Raw genomic sequence first — 18,230 nt, forward strand, 5'->3', positions numbered from 1 at the left:
CAAGTGCTCAAAAATGTAGTTAAGGTTATTATAACTTGTATGTCCATTGCCTCTCCTTGCCCTAGCAATTCTCAGGTTCCTGTTTTCTCATATACACAGACTGATTTTGTCCAACACCAATCTGAACATGGCATTGACTATTTCTTTTAGCTACCCAAAGATCATCTGTCCCTAAAAAAGGATTCAGATTTCAGAAAATTTCAATGTGGAGAAGAGAAAGTAGAGAGTTTGCAATACATTTGTTCAGGCAAGCAGCTGGAATGTGTTTTGTTTGGGTTTATAGTAGTACTTGGGTTTGAACTCAGGACCTGAAACTTGCTCGGCTTTACCACTTGAGTCACATCCCCAACTCTTTCATGCTTTCATTATTTTTTGGACAGGGTCTCATGGTCTCTGCTGGTATCAGACTCTGATCCTCTACCTTCAGCTTCTCTGGTAGTTAGGATTAAATATATGTACCACCATATATACCTTGTTGAAATGAGAGTCTCAAGAAGCCCCGGTGACTTCGAACTGGGATACTTCCAGTGTGCATGAGCAACTGTGTCATATGAAATGTGGAATCTCTTTTCTTTCCTGTGAGCCTCCTCAAAGAGAAATAGATGCTGCTCACACTTAAGCTGCTCTGGATTTCCTCAAAGGACAAGTACCTCTACCCTCTATTATTTGGAATTACGTCTATCTTTCCATCCAGAGACACTCAAGGCTCAGTTCCTACTAAAAATGAGTTTCCAAGACAGTCATCTCAATGAATGATAGCCACTACTTCCACACTTCCCCACCCTCCTGTGCTTTATTTTTCTGTATAACATCCAGCATCCTATATATTTATGTTTACATTCATTTATTCATTCATTTCATTCTTAGGGAGTTAGACCTAAATAAAACTTCAGTTATATTGTACTGGGGTTTGAACTCAGGATTTCACCCTTCCTAGACAGGTACTCTACTCCTTTATGCCAAAGCCCCATCCCTTTTTGCTTTCATTATTTTTGAAATAGTTAAATTTATATTAATATCAACAGAGGGTTAATGGTTTTGAAAACCTCTATCCATCATCATGAGAGTTTTGCTTGTAAGGGTTCATCAATAAAAACTGAGAAGTCAAAAGGATTGCACACATTTTCCTTGTCCTCATAAAGCTCACAGTCATGTTGTCTAATGGGGGAAATGAACCAATGAGAAGAAAAAATGTTTCATTCATGGTAAACTTTTAGTAGGAGGAGGAGAATAATTGCAATTGTAAAGGTGGAGAAGGCATCACATAAGAGGTACAAAATGAGTTAGGATAGAGAAAGATGGGTATTATGAAGTTTTCCACCCTCAAAATCCATTTGTTGGGTGGGGTTAATGGCTCATGCCTGTAATCCTAGCTACTTGGAAAGTCGAAACCAAAAGGACTGCAGTTTTAGGTGTGATGATACCCACCTGCCATCTCAGCTATTTGAGAAGGCTAAATAATGGTGAAAAGTCCCGGACATCCCATGCATAACAGCAAGACTCAGAGCAAAAAAGGATCAGAGTGTGGCTCAAGTGGTAATCATCTACCTAGCAAGTACATGGTCCTGAGTGGAAACCTCCATTCAACAATTATAACAAAATGCCATATACTTAAATTTTAACCCCTGGTATCCCAGAATGTGACTATGTTTAGATATGAAGTCTTTCTGGCAGAAACAGAGTTAAAATAATGCCATCAATGTAACCTATGTGACAGGCATATAAGAAAAGACGCACAAAGGAAAGGTCATGTAAGGACACAAGGAGAAGGAAGCCATCTACAACCCAAAAAGAGATCCCACCTGTTAAAGTCACGACCTTGAACTTCTAACTTCTATTTTCCCCTTTACTATGGGAAAAGAAATGTCTGTTTTTCAACTCAGTCTGAAATACTTTGTAATGGCAGATTTAGAACTATTACAGTAAAGTAACATTTGGAGAATAATCAAATAATAATAACAATAATAATAATCCATAAGAAAAAAGGAATATGATGAATAATAAGTGAAAATGAGGATAGACAAAGTTTAATTATAGACTTTTTGAAACCTTGACCTTGGACTGCTTACCTTCCAGGACTGTGAGCAATAAATTTCTGTTGTTTAAGACAGTGAGTCTTGAGTACTTTGTAGGATATCCTTGACAAACAGCTACACATTGTATGGTATTTTTGTTATAGAAATCTGAAAAAAATAATCTGCTTTGCTTTCTTCATAGCACTCAAGTCTGAAATCATTAAGTGTATTTTTCACTTTTCACCTGTCTCTCTACACTAGAATGGGATTCCTTCTTTCTAATGGATCACTGTATCTCCTATACCCAGGAAAACAATTTGTAGCTGCTCAATAAATACTGAATGAGGGTTGGAGGCCTGACTCCATCCAGGGAGCACTAAGCCAATGAGTGAAAGCATCAGATACTGAGTTCGAGTCTGGATTTTGGACCTAAATTCTGATGAATGGCATGCCATCAAGAGAACATTTACTTTGAGAGGCATGGAAAAGCTCAGAAGGCAATTCTGGTGAATACTGTAAGATAAATGTACTCATCTTTGCCTTTCTCCATGGGTGGTAAATCTAGGACTATTGAAAAACTACAAATCCTGTGTTAGGGCACATAAGTGGCCCAGAGGATCATGACCCAGGAACAAATGAGTGAGGTTTATATCACCACCCCACACATGGACACATAGATACATATGCAGACATGTGGTGTTAGACCTACGTGTTTGAGAAAGTTGGACTTAGGACAAGGATTGAAGGTTTAAATATTTAAACATTCTTTTGGCTAGCAAGCCAAAAATCTCATGAGGATAAATGTATGAACTGAATGCTTAGGAGTGTCTAAAATAACATATATCACATTATTCCAGTATATACATTATAGGTCACATGAGGAAACCAAAACTTAGGCAACCCTGACCAAATATTGGGAACCATTTAATGTTATTGAAAATGATTAGGATTGGCAACTCTTGCACAAGAATGAATGACAGCCTTAAGTCAGCTAGATTTTTTTTCTTTTTGTCATTTTTAACAAGAACGCTTAATGGCCATTATTGTTTTATTCATGTTAGGTTTATCATTATTGTAGTTAACCTCACATTTATTTTGGCGAGTTACCTCCTTTGAAAGTTTGACATTTCAGTTGGTTTTGATTTGTCCTTTTGGTTGTGCGCCATTAATAATAACTTAAATTTAAATAGCGCTTTCCAGCTTACAAAGAAATCGTATTATGATTGGTATATTTGAACAGCTCTGATTGTAGGCAGAGATTCTAATTTCTGTTGTATAAGTGAGAAAATGGAGGCTGGATAAAGAAGAGTGACTTGATCAAGGTTATAGGCAAGGAGACTGGCAGAACTAAAACTCAAGTCTTTTGTCTTCTAAATATATTTCTTATAAAATATATACCATCACTAAGTCAGCCTGACTAGTAAAGACACATCACACACTAGGTAGGCTCATCTTCATGTACACACACACACACACACACACACACACACACACACACACACACACACACACACACACACACTGGCTGTCAAAATAAATCAAAATCAAGAAACATGGGTTGGGGATATGGCCTAGTGGCAAGAGCGTTTGCCTCTGTATACTTGAAGCCCAGGGTTCGATTCCCCAGCACCACATATACAGAAAATGGCCAGAAGTGGCGCTGTGACTCAAGTGGCAGAGTGCTTGCCTTGAGCGGGAAGAAGCCAGGGACAGTGCTCAGGCCCTGAGTCCAAGGCCCAGGACTGGCAAAAAAAAAAAAAAAAAAAAAAAAAAACAAGAAACATATCAAGGGGTGATTCACTATATTATTGTGTTCTTCATCACCAGAAAAAGTGGAGCAACAAGGAAACCTACCACCGCCATTTCTTCCTAGCAGGAATTCCAAGGCTCCTTCTTCCCTTCGAGGTGTTTGTATAATGTTATGCACATCTGATGTTCTTTTGAGTGATTTGAAAGAACCACCACACCACTTTGACCACCAAAAACATCCCGAGGGACAGGAGGGAAATTAGTAGGGATAAGTCAAGCGGTAAATTCTAACCAGAGCCCCTACATAAATATTCAGGTTAAAACTCAACAAAGCTGATTTAAATAAAAAGCCAGAGAAATGGCAGATGGCAGACCTAAGAAAGTGGTTTTACAGAAGAGAAAGGCCAAGGAAATAATGGTAGGGAAACAGAGATCCCACTGAGTCTTTTTGTTATTTAACTAGTCTTCCAGACATTTTTTCCTCCTTCCAGTTTTCCAGTATTTCTCTAGATTGTCCTGATTTGAAGATTATTAGAATGTGCCTAGAAATCTATAAGTATACACAATGGGTGGTTTCAAAAAGCACTTGGCATGATAAATTATAAACAGGACTCTAAACATTCACACAGAAAGACCAAAGGAAGATATTCTTAATAGAGATCAAAGGCTCAATTCTTACGTGCATATGATTATATAAAATGATGTTTACCAAAATGAACTCCAAGATAGGAAAACAAAAGGTTTTGTTCGCGGGGGTTTTCTTTCTCCTTTGTCAATGTTTTTTATTTCTGTACCTTTTGTCTTGTATGTAAGTTTATCTGTTTGGGGAGGGTAAGGGAAGCACAGAAATGGTGAGACAAAGGGTGAACAAATCAGCAGTGATACTCACTAGACATACGTTAAAAATGAACTATACAACTTGTGAAGGAGGGGAGTTTGGAGGGAGAAAACAAGAAAAAGGAATGTGAATGTGCTCATTACCTGACTTATGTAACTCTAACCCCTCTGTACATCACCTTTACAATAAAAATATATAATTTTTAAAAAGATTGTTAAGTATAATCCAACAGACTTACAGCATCAATGAAAACATGAAAGGCCAAGCATGCTAACTTATTATTGAAGAAAATCATTACAAGTAGGGCTCAATAATTTATCTCATTAGTCTCCCAAAGTAGAATTAAGTCCCGGTTCTTACACTAGCAAATATTACCACATATTTCTGGAATGGATGAACAAGTTCAACTCTCTAGTAAGTACCTAAGAAACTTTGAATACTAGAACCAGATGAGACACAAGAAAAAGCTAAGCACATGTCAAAGTCTCATAACTTTAATACTAGCTACACAGGAAGTTGAAATCCAGAGGATAGTAGTTCAAGGCCAGCCCAAGCAGAAAAGTACACTATACTCCAACTCCCCAATAACTGGCAAAATGTGAGGCTGGAAGTGCAGCTCAGGTGATAAAATGCCAGTTCTGAAAGCAAGATGAGTAAGCTCAAGGCCCTGAGTTCAAACCCCAGTGCACACAGACAGAGACAGAGAAACAGGGACAGAGAGGCTGAGAGAGATCTAAGTCTTATATTTAATAACTAAAAAGCTGAAGAGATTTGTTAAGCTATTTATAGTTGAATAGGACTTAGGCCTAAGTAGTCATTTTTAAGTTAAAAACTATATAAGCTGTAATTTGTGTTTTAAGGGGTTATATATTATATTGTCATAAACTATCTCTGGAAAAATATGGGAAAACAATAAGAAAAGCTTGTGCTTTAAAGAGAAGAGCTTTCTGCTTCTGTTGTTTTCTACTGGGACTTGAACTCAAGTCCTGGAGCTTGCTCATATTTCTTGCTTGGCTAGTGCTCCACCACTGGAGCCAAGCTTCCAAGTTGGCTTTTCACTGTTGGTTTTTGGTTTTGTTTTGTTGTTGTTTTCTTGAGATGGAGTCTCTCAGACTTTTCTGCCGGGGCTGGCTTTGAATTATGATCCTCCAGAGCTCAGGCTCCTGAGTAGCTAGGGTTGTAGGTAGGAGTTTCATTGCCTTTCAAGAGAGGACATTACAAAGAAGATAAGTGGGAGAGAAATTTACTTAAAAAAAAAATCCTTTACTAGTAGTGTGCACTAAGTTTCTTGATGGTAGGGCTTCCTAACCCTTTAATATTCCTCTTTGCAGTATCTGGGTGGACGTCATATTATTTCTGGTAAAAAATAAATAAATTGTTGTTGAATAGGTTAGATATTCTCTCTTCCACCTAAGTTTGACTATTAATACATATAAATCAATATTAATTTTCTGAATTTTTCCAAATGATTTAAAACAAACATTTCTAAAGAAATAGAAAATGACAGTTTTCTATCTGCTCCTAATTTACCAGTATGTGCACTAGTTTGAGTATACTTGAAATAAACAGTTTAAGATTTTCGTGATTTATGAAATGGAGAATGTTTTATAAGTCATTTTGCTAACAAATGTTTCTTCATTTTTTTCCCTGAAGAAAAAAAAGATTAGTTAGTATATTTAGAAAAGTTGGAGAGCAGTGGATTTTGTGGTAGAGATTCATATTAAATATTTTCTTAGGTGCTTTTTATTAACCAATCCTTCTGTAGCCTATTCACACCCTTGGCATTACCCTTGAATAGGATGTCACAAATTCAATGCACATTTTCTAAGAAGTGGAAAGTCTTGATCCAAAATTAAGTAAGGCAGAAGTAAAGAAAACAAACTCCCAAGAAAATGGAAATTAAATTGCTTATAGGCAGAAATTTTTCCCAAAGTGTTCCAGAAGATACTTACATTAAAGATTTTGATTTTGAAATCCTCTCTCTCACCTCCCCCCGTCTTTTCCTCTCCTTTTCTTCCTTTCTACCTCTCTCCCCTTGTCTTTTCCTCTCCCCATCTCCCTTCCTTATTAAGGTATGAAGTGCACTCCTGGATATGAAAGGGGTGTAAGTGGGGAAAACAGAAATCAGTGTGTACCACTGCCCTCTAGTGTGCATTTTCCCACACTGCACTTGCCTGGACTTCCACATCTTCATGCCCAGGATATTTCCAGAGGTCTCAAGCTAGTTTTTATAAATAGATAAACCCCATTTATTCTATTGACCCTGATTTGAAAAGATTTCTGTTAAAGGTCTTAAAAACCATTTAGTCTGGGCTGGGGATATGGCCTAGTGGTGAGAGAACTTGCCTCGCATACATGAGGCCCTGGGTTCAATTCCCCAGCACCACATATACAGAAAACGGCCAGAAGTGGCGCTGTGGCTCAAGTGGCAGAGGCTAGCCTTGAGCAAAAAGGAAGCCAGGGACAGTGCTCAGGCCCTGAGTCCAAGGCCCAGGACTGGCCAAAAAAAAAAAAAAAAAAACCATTTAGTCTTGGGCTGGGGATATGGCCTAGTGGCAAGAGTGCTTGCCTCCTATACATGAGGCCCTGGGTTCAATTCCCCAGCACCACATATACAGAAAATGGCCAGAAGGGGCGCTGTGGCTCAAGTGGCAGAGTACTAGCCTTGAGCAAAAAGAAGCCAGGGACAGTACTCAGGCCCTGAGTCCAAGCCCCAGGACTGGCCAAAAAAAAAAAAAAACCATTTAGTCTTATATATAGTCATACATCTCTGTTTACCTTATGTATACAACTTACTTTGCAAACTCCTTTCTTTCATAAAAGTTCTAAGATAAACTATAATGGACTCCAGGTCCAATTAATCAAATTATAAACTAATGGATAATGAATTAATGGTATTTAAATATGAGAAAGGTATAATTTTGATAATGATTGTTTAAGCGGCATTTAGGGCCTGATTGCAGATGGCTCATACCTCAAATCCCAGCTCCTCAGGATGCAGAGATTGGGAAAACCATGATTCTATGTCAAATCAGGAAAAAAATAAAATCAAATATTTGTGAGACTCATCTCAACAGAAAAGTCTGGGGTGTGGTTGCAACATGCCTGTCATCACAGCTATGGTGGTCCAGGATGGCTAAGGTAAAAAAGGATTCCAAAAAGAACCAGAACAAAAGAAGGCTTGGAGGCATAGCTCAAGTAATAGAGTACTTGGCTGGTAAAGCCCAAGCTTTGTAAGAATCCAAAACCCAGCATCACCAAAACATAAAATAAAATAAAACAACATTTTGGAACTATTGCATAGAGAAATTCAGAGCACTTCTACAGGTGTTTTTTTGTGGTGTTTTTATTGTACAGTTTATTTATGTACGGCTCTTGTAGTTGTGCACATTTAGTGTACAGTTACATTTATGTTTATTTATGGCTATATAAAGGCATTCGAAAGGCATTTGGAAGATGAAAAAAATATCTAGCCTATTCCTTTTCTATCCTCAAGGCACAGCTTTCTCTTCACAGCCCAAGATGCCTAGAACATTCCCAGGGAACATGTGAGCATTTCAACCAAGAAGGCGGGCAGGAGGAAGAGCACACTCATGCTCTATTTAGATCCTTAGGATGCTTGATTTCCAGCTGGATTCAAAGTTCCAAAGCTACAGAGAAAGGGTAGAAGTGATATTTAGAGACAACTAGGAGCCTGTGCTGTTGCCTGTATTCTTATCAGTCATTGTCATCTGATATACCCCAGTCTTTGGGGTTTTGTTTGATTTGTTGGTGTGTTTGTTTTTCTAGTAAAAGGTAGCATCTTCATTTCATTTGCATTCTACCCATCAATCTGATGACAAAGACTCTATTTACCCCACCATTGTCATTTCTGTCCCTTGGCCTTCTGGTTCTCACCACAGTGGTGCATTTCTTCCTCCACAGGTGATGGCTGTGCTGCCCGGTCCTCGACAGCTTCTGGGAGTGCTGCTCACCATTGCCCTGAGCTCCATCAGGTTCATTCAGGCTGGTGCCTATTATGGAATCAAGCCATTACCACCTCAAATTCCTCCTCAGCTGCCACCACAAATTCCACAGTACCAGCCCTTGGGCCAACAAGTACCTCACATGCCCTTGGGCAAAGATGGCCTTGCCATGGGCAAGGAGCTGCCCCACATGCAATATGGCAAAGAGTATCCACACCTACCCCAATATATGAAGGAAATTCAACCAGCGCCAAGAATGGGCAAGGAAGTGGTACCCAAGAAAGGCAAAGGTAACATGATACTTGCATGCTGCTACAAATCAGAGCTCTCCAGCCACCTAAACTATGGAGGTGGTGGGGAAAACTACATTTCAGAAGATTTTATTTTAAGTTTGTTATTTCCAAACTCAATTCTTGAAAAGTTCAGGTCGTAAAGAAACATACCTGTGCTCTATCCCTAGCATCACAAAAAAAGTTAATTTACTTTTTTTTTTTTTTGCCAGTCCTGGGGCTTAAACTCAGGCCTTGAGCTTCTTTTGCTCAAGGCTAGCACTCTAATGGCTAGAGCCACAAAGCCACTTCCGGCTGCTTCTGTTTACGTGGTGTTGAGGAAACCCAGGGCTTCATGCATGCTAGGCAAGCACTCTACCTCTAAGCCACATTCCTAGCCCTTAATTTACAATTTTTATGTTTTGCTTTGATTTTACAGTATCAGAGGAAACGAAATACCTTTAACCACACCCTCTTGCCCTATACACAGATATTCAGCAACTATCTAGTGAACATCTATTTTTACATCTGACTCTGGGCCAGATATTGGGCCAGATATTAAAAGTGAATTTGCAAAAAGATGACAAATTAGTCTTCTGAATAAAAGGAACAATGCCATAAGGGTGTGATGTGATAAAAAGAAAAATCATGATATAATACGTAAAAATCATCACACACAAATCAGCACAGACTAAATAATACTTAGAAACTGCATTAGAGAGAATCTAGAGAGAAGTATTTTTCTTTATGAGTTGGTATGTTGCTCAGGGGACCATCTCAGCCTTTTCTTCTTCTTTTCTGGAATGGGTTGCTTTTGATACCTTCTGTAATTGTTTGGAAGATGCTTCTATTTGAAAAGTAAGACTGGGGATTTAGCTCAGTGGAACAGTGCCTGCCTGGCCAGTGAAAGGCCCAGAGTTTGGTCCTCAGCTGGGGGGGGGGGGGGGGGAGGGGGAGAATGAAAAGGAAATGAAGTCTATGAAGCATAAAGTCTATTATATGTTTCCTTTTTGTTCCTTGACAGTAATACAAAAAGAGTACAGTGGTTAGACTTATGATGCTACTAATGGTTAAAACAAACTTTGTGGCCCTATACTTTATTTCTTCATGGACCAAATTAATCTCAGAAGCAAGGGAGATTCAAAGCTGTGTTTATTTGCAAAGACATGGCATCTCTAACATATGCTTTGTATTCCAGTAACAATTTGAAAAACTGTAACACATTTCATATCTATTCTGTAATCTTGTAGTGGGGCTGTTTTATTCTTCCTGTGAAGATAAGCAAGCTGATGGCTTGGGGGGTTAATGGCTTAAATTACCCAGCTTAGATTTCACACCAAGCCTAGAAAAATAAACAGAGCTCACTGCTATTAAACCAATCTTTTTTCTTATTTAAATAGATTATTATCCTAAAATATCTATGACTTCTGTTAAAATCCAATTTTAATGTGATAAATGATTTATTAAAGAATTAATATTTGGAGTTTGGAAAGTCCTCCAGCATATTACAACGATTAAACAGACTTAGTGACTCTAGAAGGTTAGTAGAAAGATGTTATCCAGCCATATACAAACACATACAAAATGTAATTCTTTCCTTCTTTCCAGAGTCTACCAGAGTTTCATCACTCACATCATATGGTATTTCAGCACATGAGAAAATATTATTTAGTCCTAAATTATTATATTAAAAACAAAATCAGCCAGCACTAAAAGACAAATGCCACATGTTCTCACACATGTTTCATGTGGAATCTAAAACAATCAGAACTCACCAAGAGAAAAATGGTTTCACAGAATCTGGGGAGATGTTGGTCAAATGGTATAGCACTTCAGTTAGACAAGAAGAATGTGGCTTTTTTTAATCTTTTTTTTTTTTTTGTCTGTGAGGTTAATCTACTTGATAGTGGTACCGGGAGTAATTTGAAATATTTTCAGAACAACAACAACAAAAAAAAATGAAGGTGACAGATATGTTAATTCCCTTGATTTAATTGTTCCACATTATACTATTACATCACTTTGTAACCCAGAAGTATACACAACCTCAATTTGTTAATTTACATAAAACATTTTAAACAATAACAAAAAATGGAAAAAATACACTATAAGGTTAAAGTAGAAAAAGAGAATGAGTCCTGTTTAAAAATACACAGACATTCAGAACAAATAGATGAAAAATACCCGTATGTGTAAAATCTTTATATCTGAGTCAGGTCTTATTGGCAACTTTAGAAGTTGACAAATCCCTATAATGAATACACCATAATACCGTAAAGTTTTATTCTTGGGAAATAGTTCTTCATTTTTTTAACTTAGTAAGGTAGAAGCAGCTGCATATATCAGTTCTCAAAACAATACCTAAAATATACCCAAGAAATTGCCAGCTGTTCTTCTTTTAAGTGCAGATACCATACAGCCCTAGAAGATGAGTATAGTATTATTCCTAGTCTCCTTCTTGATTAGTAAAGGTCGGTAAAGGTATCAGGACTAAAAAATAATTGTCCTTACTCTATTGATATGAGGAGTAACCTCTCTCTTTCTTCCCCACTCTGCTCTCTTTTCTCTTTCCCAGTAGAAATACCATTAGCCAGTTTAAGAGGAGAACAAGGTCCCCGCGGAGAACCTGGCCCTAGAGGACCGCCTGGGCCCCCTGGCTTGCCGGGTCATGGGATACCTGGAATCAAAGGAAAACCAGGACCACAGGGCTATCCAGGAGTTGGAAAGCCAGGTATGCCTGGAATGCCAGGAAAGCCAGGCGCCATGGGAATGCCTGGGGCAAAAGGCGAAATTGGACCCAAAGGGGAAATCGGGCCTATGGGGATCCCAGGACCACAAGGACCTCCCGGGCCTCATGGACTGCCTGGCATTGGAAAGCCAGGTGGACCAGGACTGCCAGGACAACCCGGAGCAAAGGGTGAACGAGGACCCAAAGGACCTCCAGGACCTCCGGGCCTTCAGGGTCCTAAAGGAGAGAAAGGCTTTGGGATGCCGGGTTTGCCGGGTCTCAAGGGCCCTCCGGGTATGCACGGCCCTCCTGGCCCTGTTGGGCTTCCAGGAGTAGGAAAACCAGGTGTGGCAGGTTTCCCTGGGCCTCAGGGTCCCCTGGGAAAGCCAGGGCCTCCAGGAGAACCAGGCCCACAGGGCCCTGTTGGAATACCAGGAGTTCAAGGACCACCTGGGATTCCTGGCGTTGGAAAGCCAGGCCAAGATGGGATCCCTGGCCAGCCAGGATTTCCAGGTGGCAAAGGGGAACAAGGACTGCCAGGGTTGCCGGGACCCCCGGGTCTTCCAGGGGTTGGGAAACCAGGCTTTCCAGGTCCCAAAGGTGACCGGGGCATCGGAGGTATTCCTGGGGCTCTTGGACCAAGAGGGGAGAAAGGCCCAGTGGGTGCTCCTGGAATGGGAGGTCCCCCAGGGGAGCCAGGCCTTCCTGGAATCCCAGGCCCCATGGGCCCTCCAGGTGCTATTGGTTTCCCTGGACCCAAAGGAGAAGGTGGAGTTGTCGGGCCACAGGGACCCCCAGGTCCCAAAGGTGAACCAGGGCTCCAAGGTTTCCCTGGAAAGCCTGGTTTCCTCGGTGAAGTAGGGCCCCCAGGCATGAGGGGTTTGCCAGGTCCCATAGGACCCAAGGGCGAAGCTGGGCACAAGGGATTGCCAGGTCTCCCTGGGGTTCCAGGGCTGCTTGGACCTAAGGGAGAACCAGGCATTCCAGGGGATCAGGGTCTACAGGGGCCCCAAGGTATACCAGGAATCGCAGGCCCTAGTGGTCCTATTGGACCTCCTGGGATTCCAGGTCCCAAAGGAGAACCAGGCCTGCCAGGAGCCCCTGGGTTCCCGGGGGTGGGGAAGCCAGGAGTGGCTGGACTTCATGGTCCTCCGGGGAAGCCCGGTGCCCTTGGGCCTCAGGGTCAACCAGGCCTTCCGGGGCCCCCAGGCCCCCCAGGGCCCCCAGGGCCCCCAGCTGTGATGCCCCCTACACCACCACCCCAAGGAGAGTATCTGCCAGATATGGGACCAGGAATTGATGGCTTGAAACCCCCGCATGCCTACGGGGCTAAGAAAGGAAAGAATGGAGGGCCTTATGAAATGCCTGCATTTACCGCGGAGCTCACCACACCTTTCCCACCGGTGGGAGCTCCGGTGAAGTTTGACAAGCTACTCTATAATGGCAGACAGAACTACAACCCGCAGACTGGTATCTTCACGTGTGAGATTCCCGGGGTCTACTACTTTGCATACCATGTCCACTGCAAGGGGGGCAACGTGTGGGTTGCCCTGTTCAAGAACAACGAGCCCATGATGTACACATACGACGAGTACAAAAAGGGATTTCTGGACCAGGCATCTGGGAGTGCGGTGCTGCTGCTCAGGCCCGGAGACCGGGTGTTCATCCAAATGCCCTCGGAACAGGCTGCGGGGCTGTACGCTGGGCAGTATGTCCATTCCTCCTTTTCAGGATATTTATTGTATCCGATGTAAAAATTTAAAAAGAAGAAAGGAAAAGAGATTTAATGGAAGAAAAGAAGAAAATGATGCACCAAAAATCCAAATGAAAAACATAATTGCTTCAAAACTATATAGTTGGAAAGTTTTATTTAAGTGAAAATTTGGTATACCTAAGATGTATATTCATACTATGCACAGCAGCATATACCTGAAAATTAAGGGATCGATTTATAGATCAAGTTCCAACACTTGTTTTACACCCACTGGAATCATATTAGCTGTTTGTTGTATTCCTCCATGATTGCCCACTTGTTCAGATCAGTGAAAATATGTCAGTCTGAAAGATCAAAGCCAATGAGTTTAGTACTCATATTGTCTCCTTTAAAGTATTTAAGACTATGCCTTCAAGAAACACCAATAATAGCAGTTACATGCCATGTTTGTTATATGATAGTCCTCTCTAGTCAAGGGATAGTTCCCTACTGCCACAGGCCTGTGTTCTGTAACAATGGGAGTCTTGATTAGAATTTTGTGTCAATAAGAGATGAATCAATAGCCCCTTGTGTATTAGCTCAGCACCTTCTCTAGGTGAAGCAATGGGTGAGAGGCTGGTGTAAGGCCTAAGATAGAGTTCACAAGAAGCTGGGACATACCAACAAATTAATAAATTTATCCTCAAGTGTTTTCTTTTATTTCCTCTGTGTAATTTACACTACAGCTGAACCAATAAAACACCTGGAAATAATGTGAGAAAGAGAAAGAAAAAAAAAACTCTTCCTCCAATCACAATCCAATTGTTAATAGCAGTGAACAATTATGTTTACATGAATTAACTATTTCTCTTTCTGACCTCCACAACAAACAAAAGGAGGTTTCAAATATGGAGATTTTTTTTTCAGTAGCTATAAATTTCAAAGAAATCTACCTGTGTCATCTGAGTTTACACAGTCAATTCCTAAAATCCAGGTCATTTTTTTATTTGAGAAAAAATTCAAATGACATAGGAAAATAAAGTTGCATTAAAATAATTATGAAGTTTGAGATTCAAAAAGCAAGTGTGCTACTTCTAGCTGTAGGTACTACAATCATAAGAAACTCTTCTGCAGTGGCCTAGAGAAGAGGCATGTAGAATGTCATAGGGCAACAGCAGCCCATGTCTTGTAGGTAATCCCGTAGCACAAATCAGTAACCAAAACACGTTTGAAGGTAAGAAATATTATTTTCCAGGTCTTAGATATAACCACTGCCCAAAACACCAACTATTCAAACTTTGCTATTATCTTGCTACTTTGAGCAAATACTACTCTGAGGCTATGGTGGTCGAACCTTATATATTTTTCTCAAAAATTAAAAGTATGAGAAAGGGGTAAATATAAATGAGAAAATGTATGAATTAAATATGATATAAAAGCACATGGAAATGGACCTATGTCAAGTCTGAATTATTCCTGCCTTTTCTTGGTCCTATACATATCTTTCCCCAATATGTAAGTACCATTTCTTCTCAGTTTTTAGGACAAATCCTTCTTTACTATCAGGCTTCTTATTCACTGCTAGTTATACAAAGTACTTTCTCCATCAAAAAGATGCCCTGCCCATCCTTTATTTTCAAAGCAAACAGTATAGATGTAGCCAGATATCCTTTGGGTTGGTTTTATAGGTGCTGCTTTAGGGTTGGTGACTATGAAGGTAACATCGATTTAATGGGCTCCTTCTGTTAAATAGTTACATTGAAATGGCATGGAAGCAAGTCAGGCAACCTGATTTATAAAATTAGGCTTATCTGTACATGTTTGAACTTTTAATGTCCATCAAACAAGAGAGAAATTATCTCTAGTTAAAACCAAATTTCACTTTTAAAAATATCTTCCAACTTATTTATTGGTTGTTATTCAATTGCCTATATATGTGTGTATGTGTTTATGTATATTATCAGGCATATGCTTCTAACTTTTAGATATAAGAGGAGCAAAAATTATGCCAGATACTGTGTATTCTACAATGGTGCTAATCTCAGAGCTAAATGATACTTCATTTAATTTAAAAAAGAGTTTTAAATAATTATCTATGTGCCTGTTCCCTTTTGAGTGTTGCACATCATGTTAACACATTGTTGTGAAAGTAGATAAAATGACTATATATTCTAAAATCTAGAGATAGTATTATGATCACCATTTTATTAAAAACTAACTAAAACATTTCCATGTGAAATGGACCAAACTGGCATTGTTCTTATTTAAATAGAATTTTAATGCAATATGATATCCCTCAGGGGAAAAGAATGTCTATAATGGATGACTGTCCTCAAATACTTTGCAGAATACAATGAATGGTGAACAGACTGGTAACTTGTTTGAGTTCCCATGATAGATCTGAGACTCAATGGAAAATCATTTTTGTACTGAAATTTTTGTACTGATTTGAAAAAGTTATTAAATATCTTTAAAAATATGTCTCTTCTTGTATCATTTAGTTGCCATTATAAGTTAGACATTATACATTTTTAAAAATCTCTCATTTAATATTTAGCTGCTAAACCAGAAGTCTAATCACAGCTTAAGCAGACCATTTTGCTCTTCTTTGATATAATAACCGTGAATATAACTTGATCAGAGCCCCAGAGATTATTTCTGTCTTACTGCTTTTTCATCTTGAGTGTGTTGCCCTCCTCTTCAAGGTGAAAGATAACATTCACAACTATATTCCAGCCAGTGCAAAAGTAGAAAAGACAAGAATGAAAAATGATGAGTTTTTGTTTTTTTAAAAACTCCACCCAGCAACTACTTAGATCCTTCCCTCCCCTTTATATTGACCAAATTAACTACTTTACCACAATAATCTACAAAACAATGTGAGAAATTTGATATTCTGGAAAACTCATGCCCAGCCAAAAATCAATTCTGTTAAGAAGAACATATATTAGTCACTACATCTGTCAAAGACATCATAAGAAAAAATTCTATAGACCTCTCTTCTCCCATAAGAAACCAAACTCTCCATTCTATTTGCCAATAATTCCAAGTCATTTGACATACTGATGAAAGGAGTCACAGGACAGGAACAGGCCTGTTCCTAAAGGTCTTAATAAACCACTGATAAGAAAGGAACACTTTGTGATGACTTCACGGCCCTCCTAATGTCCACAACATACCATGTCCAGGATATGATAAAGGATCTATTCAAATTATACAAGGAGCAACTATGTACCACCAGTCTGAGTGGTAAACTTACTTGTATAAGCCATCATGCTGGAAACTGAAGGCACAGCCCAATTAGTTCAGTTTTATTCCATAGCCAAAGACACATATCATAGTCATAGTTTTTATAATTGGCAAACAGAATTACAAAGGTACGTAGAATGACATACACAGGGTATGCTAGCAGGGAGGAATAGATAGCATTCAGAATGTTGGATTGACAGGGCTAAACTACCATCACTATATCTGAATAAATAACCTGTATAAAGGGCTGGGGCTCGAGCTGTATAGTGTCTGACTAGCAAGTCCAAAGCTCTGAGGTAAAACAATCTAGACATTATGAAGCATAAAAATAAATATTAGGGCTGGGGATATGGCCTAGTGGCAAGAAAGCTTGCCTCGTATACATGAGGCCCTGGGTTCGATTCCCCAGCACCACATATACAGAAAACAGCCAGAAGTGGCACTGTGGCTCAAGTGGCAAAGTGCTAGCCTTGAGCAAAAGGAAGCCAGGGACAGTGCTCAGGCAAATAAATAAATAAATAAATAAATAAATATTAAACGTACATGTTTCTTTAAAATATGGCTCTACACATTGTAAATCTATCCATGAGATTCATCATTTGAATTTTTTGTTGATTCCTGGGATAAGTGCTATAGAATTCTAATTCAAATGGCACATCATCCCGGTTTAACAAGTTATTCAGCAGCCTCTCTGCACTGCTGCAACCCAGGATCAGCTAATGAAAATTTCCTCTGAGCCATCCAGAACATTTCCAGAGACTTATTTTTCTTTGTTATCTTACTGTGAGAAACACACACACACACACACACACACACACACACACACAGAGATTATTTTATTCGAATCAAAATCACTTTTAAATTAAAGTTTCTAAATCCTCCTGAGAGCTAGAGTTCACATGTCTTGTTAAAACCGAGTCCAAGAAATTAATTTTGTAATAAGCTTAGCCAAGTCAGTTCTCGTGACAAGTGAGTGGCTGGCAGCAATGTTCACATCTGCTCCTTATTCATGGGATGTGAGACACAATGGGAAAAGCTGACGAATTTTTTCAACTCTGCTTGCCTACTACTAATGAAATTGTCTTTCCTTGACAAAGACAGCATTGTCCTTGCCAAGAATCTCCAACACAGAAAATGTTCAGATGTTAGGTGGACTTTAGGGTCAGACCGCCAGAGAGCTAATCTCAGCTCCTCTATTTATCAACAGTTATATAATGAGCCAATTACTGAACTTCTCTAAAGTTCAGTGTTCACACCTGCACTGTAATGAATGTTCTCTCCCACAGTGGCTCAGCAGGTGAAATATTAGGGCATAGTATGGACAGGCAATACTGCTTACCATTTATTTAGTGCCAATGGTGGCCAAAAACTGCTTCAGAAGTCTTTACATATTAATTTTATTACTCCTCAGACAAACTCTATTATTAGCTCCATTTTACAGCTGAAGAAACTGATACATAGCAGTTTGTCTAAAATCTAATCTAATAAATGACAACATGAGGATTTTAGTATAGCCTACACTTTTAGCTTTATACTCTACTGCTGCAAGGGAGATAAAAGTTCTTAGATACCTAAGCTGTGTGTGGTGGGTCACACCTATATCCTAGCTACTTAGCTACTAAAGTCAGGAGAATTGAGGTTTAAGACTAGCTCAGGGGGCTGGGGATATGGCCTAGTGGCAAGAGTGCTTGCCTCGTATACATGAGGCCCTGGGTTCGATTCCC

General features: G+C 39.5%; 1 protein-coding gene across 2 annotated transcripts in view; it reads left to right on the forward strand.

Moving 5' to 3' along the window:
- Col8a1 (collagen type VIII alpha 1 chain) overlaps window positions 1-13,321 on the forward strand; it is a 122,113-nt gene extending 108,792 nt beyond the window's left edge. The window contains exons 3-4 of one of the 2 annotated variants that reach the window (XM_048346488.1): window positions 8,527-8,857; window positions 11,412-13,321. In XM_048346488.1, coding sequence (XP_048202445.1) covers window positions 8,530-8,857; window positions 11,412-13,318 — 2,235 coding nt within the window. In that variant the 5' untranslated portion in view covers window positions 8,527-8,529 and the 3' untranslated portion in view covers window positions 13,319-13,321. The remainder of the gene's footprint in view (window positions 1-8,526; window positions 8,858-11,411) is intronic. The other variant, XM_048346489.1, reaches the window with a different exon arrangement.
- The last annotated feature ends 4,909 nt before the right edge of the window (window positions 13,322-18,230 follow it).

This window comes from Perognathus longimembris, chromosome 5 (assembly GCF_023159225.1).
Source record: "Perognathus longimembris pacificus isolate PPM17 chromosome 5, ASM2315922v1, whole genome shotgun sequence".
NCBI classification, from domain to species: domain Eukaryota; kingdom Metazoa; phylum Chordata; class Mammalia; order Rodentia; family Heteromyidae; genus Perognathus; species Perognathus longimembris.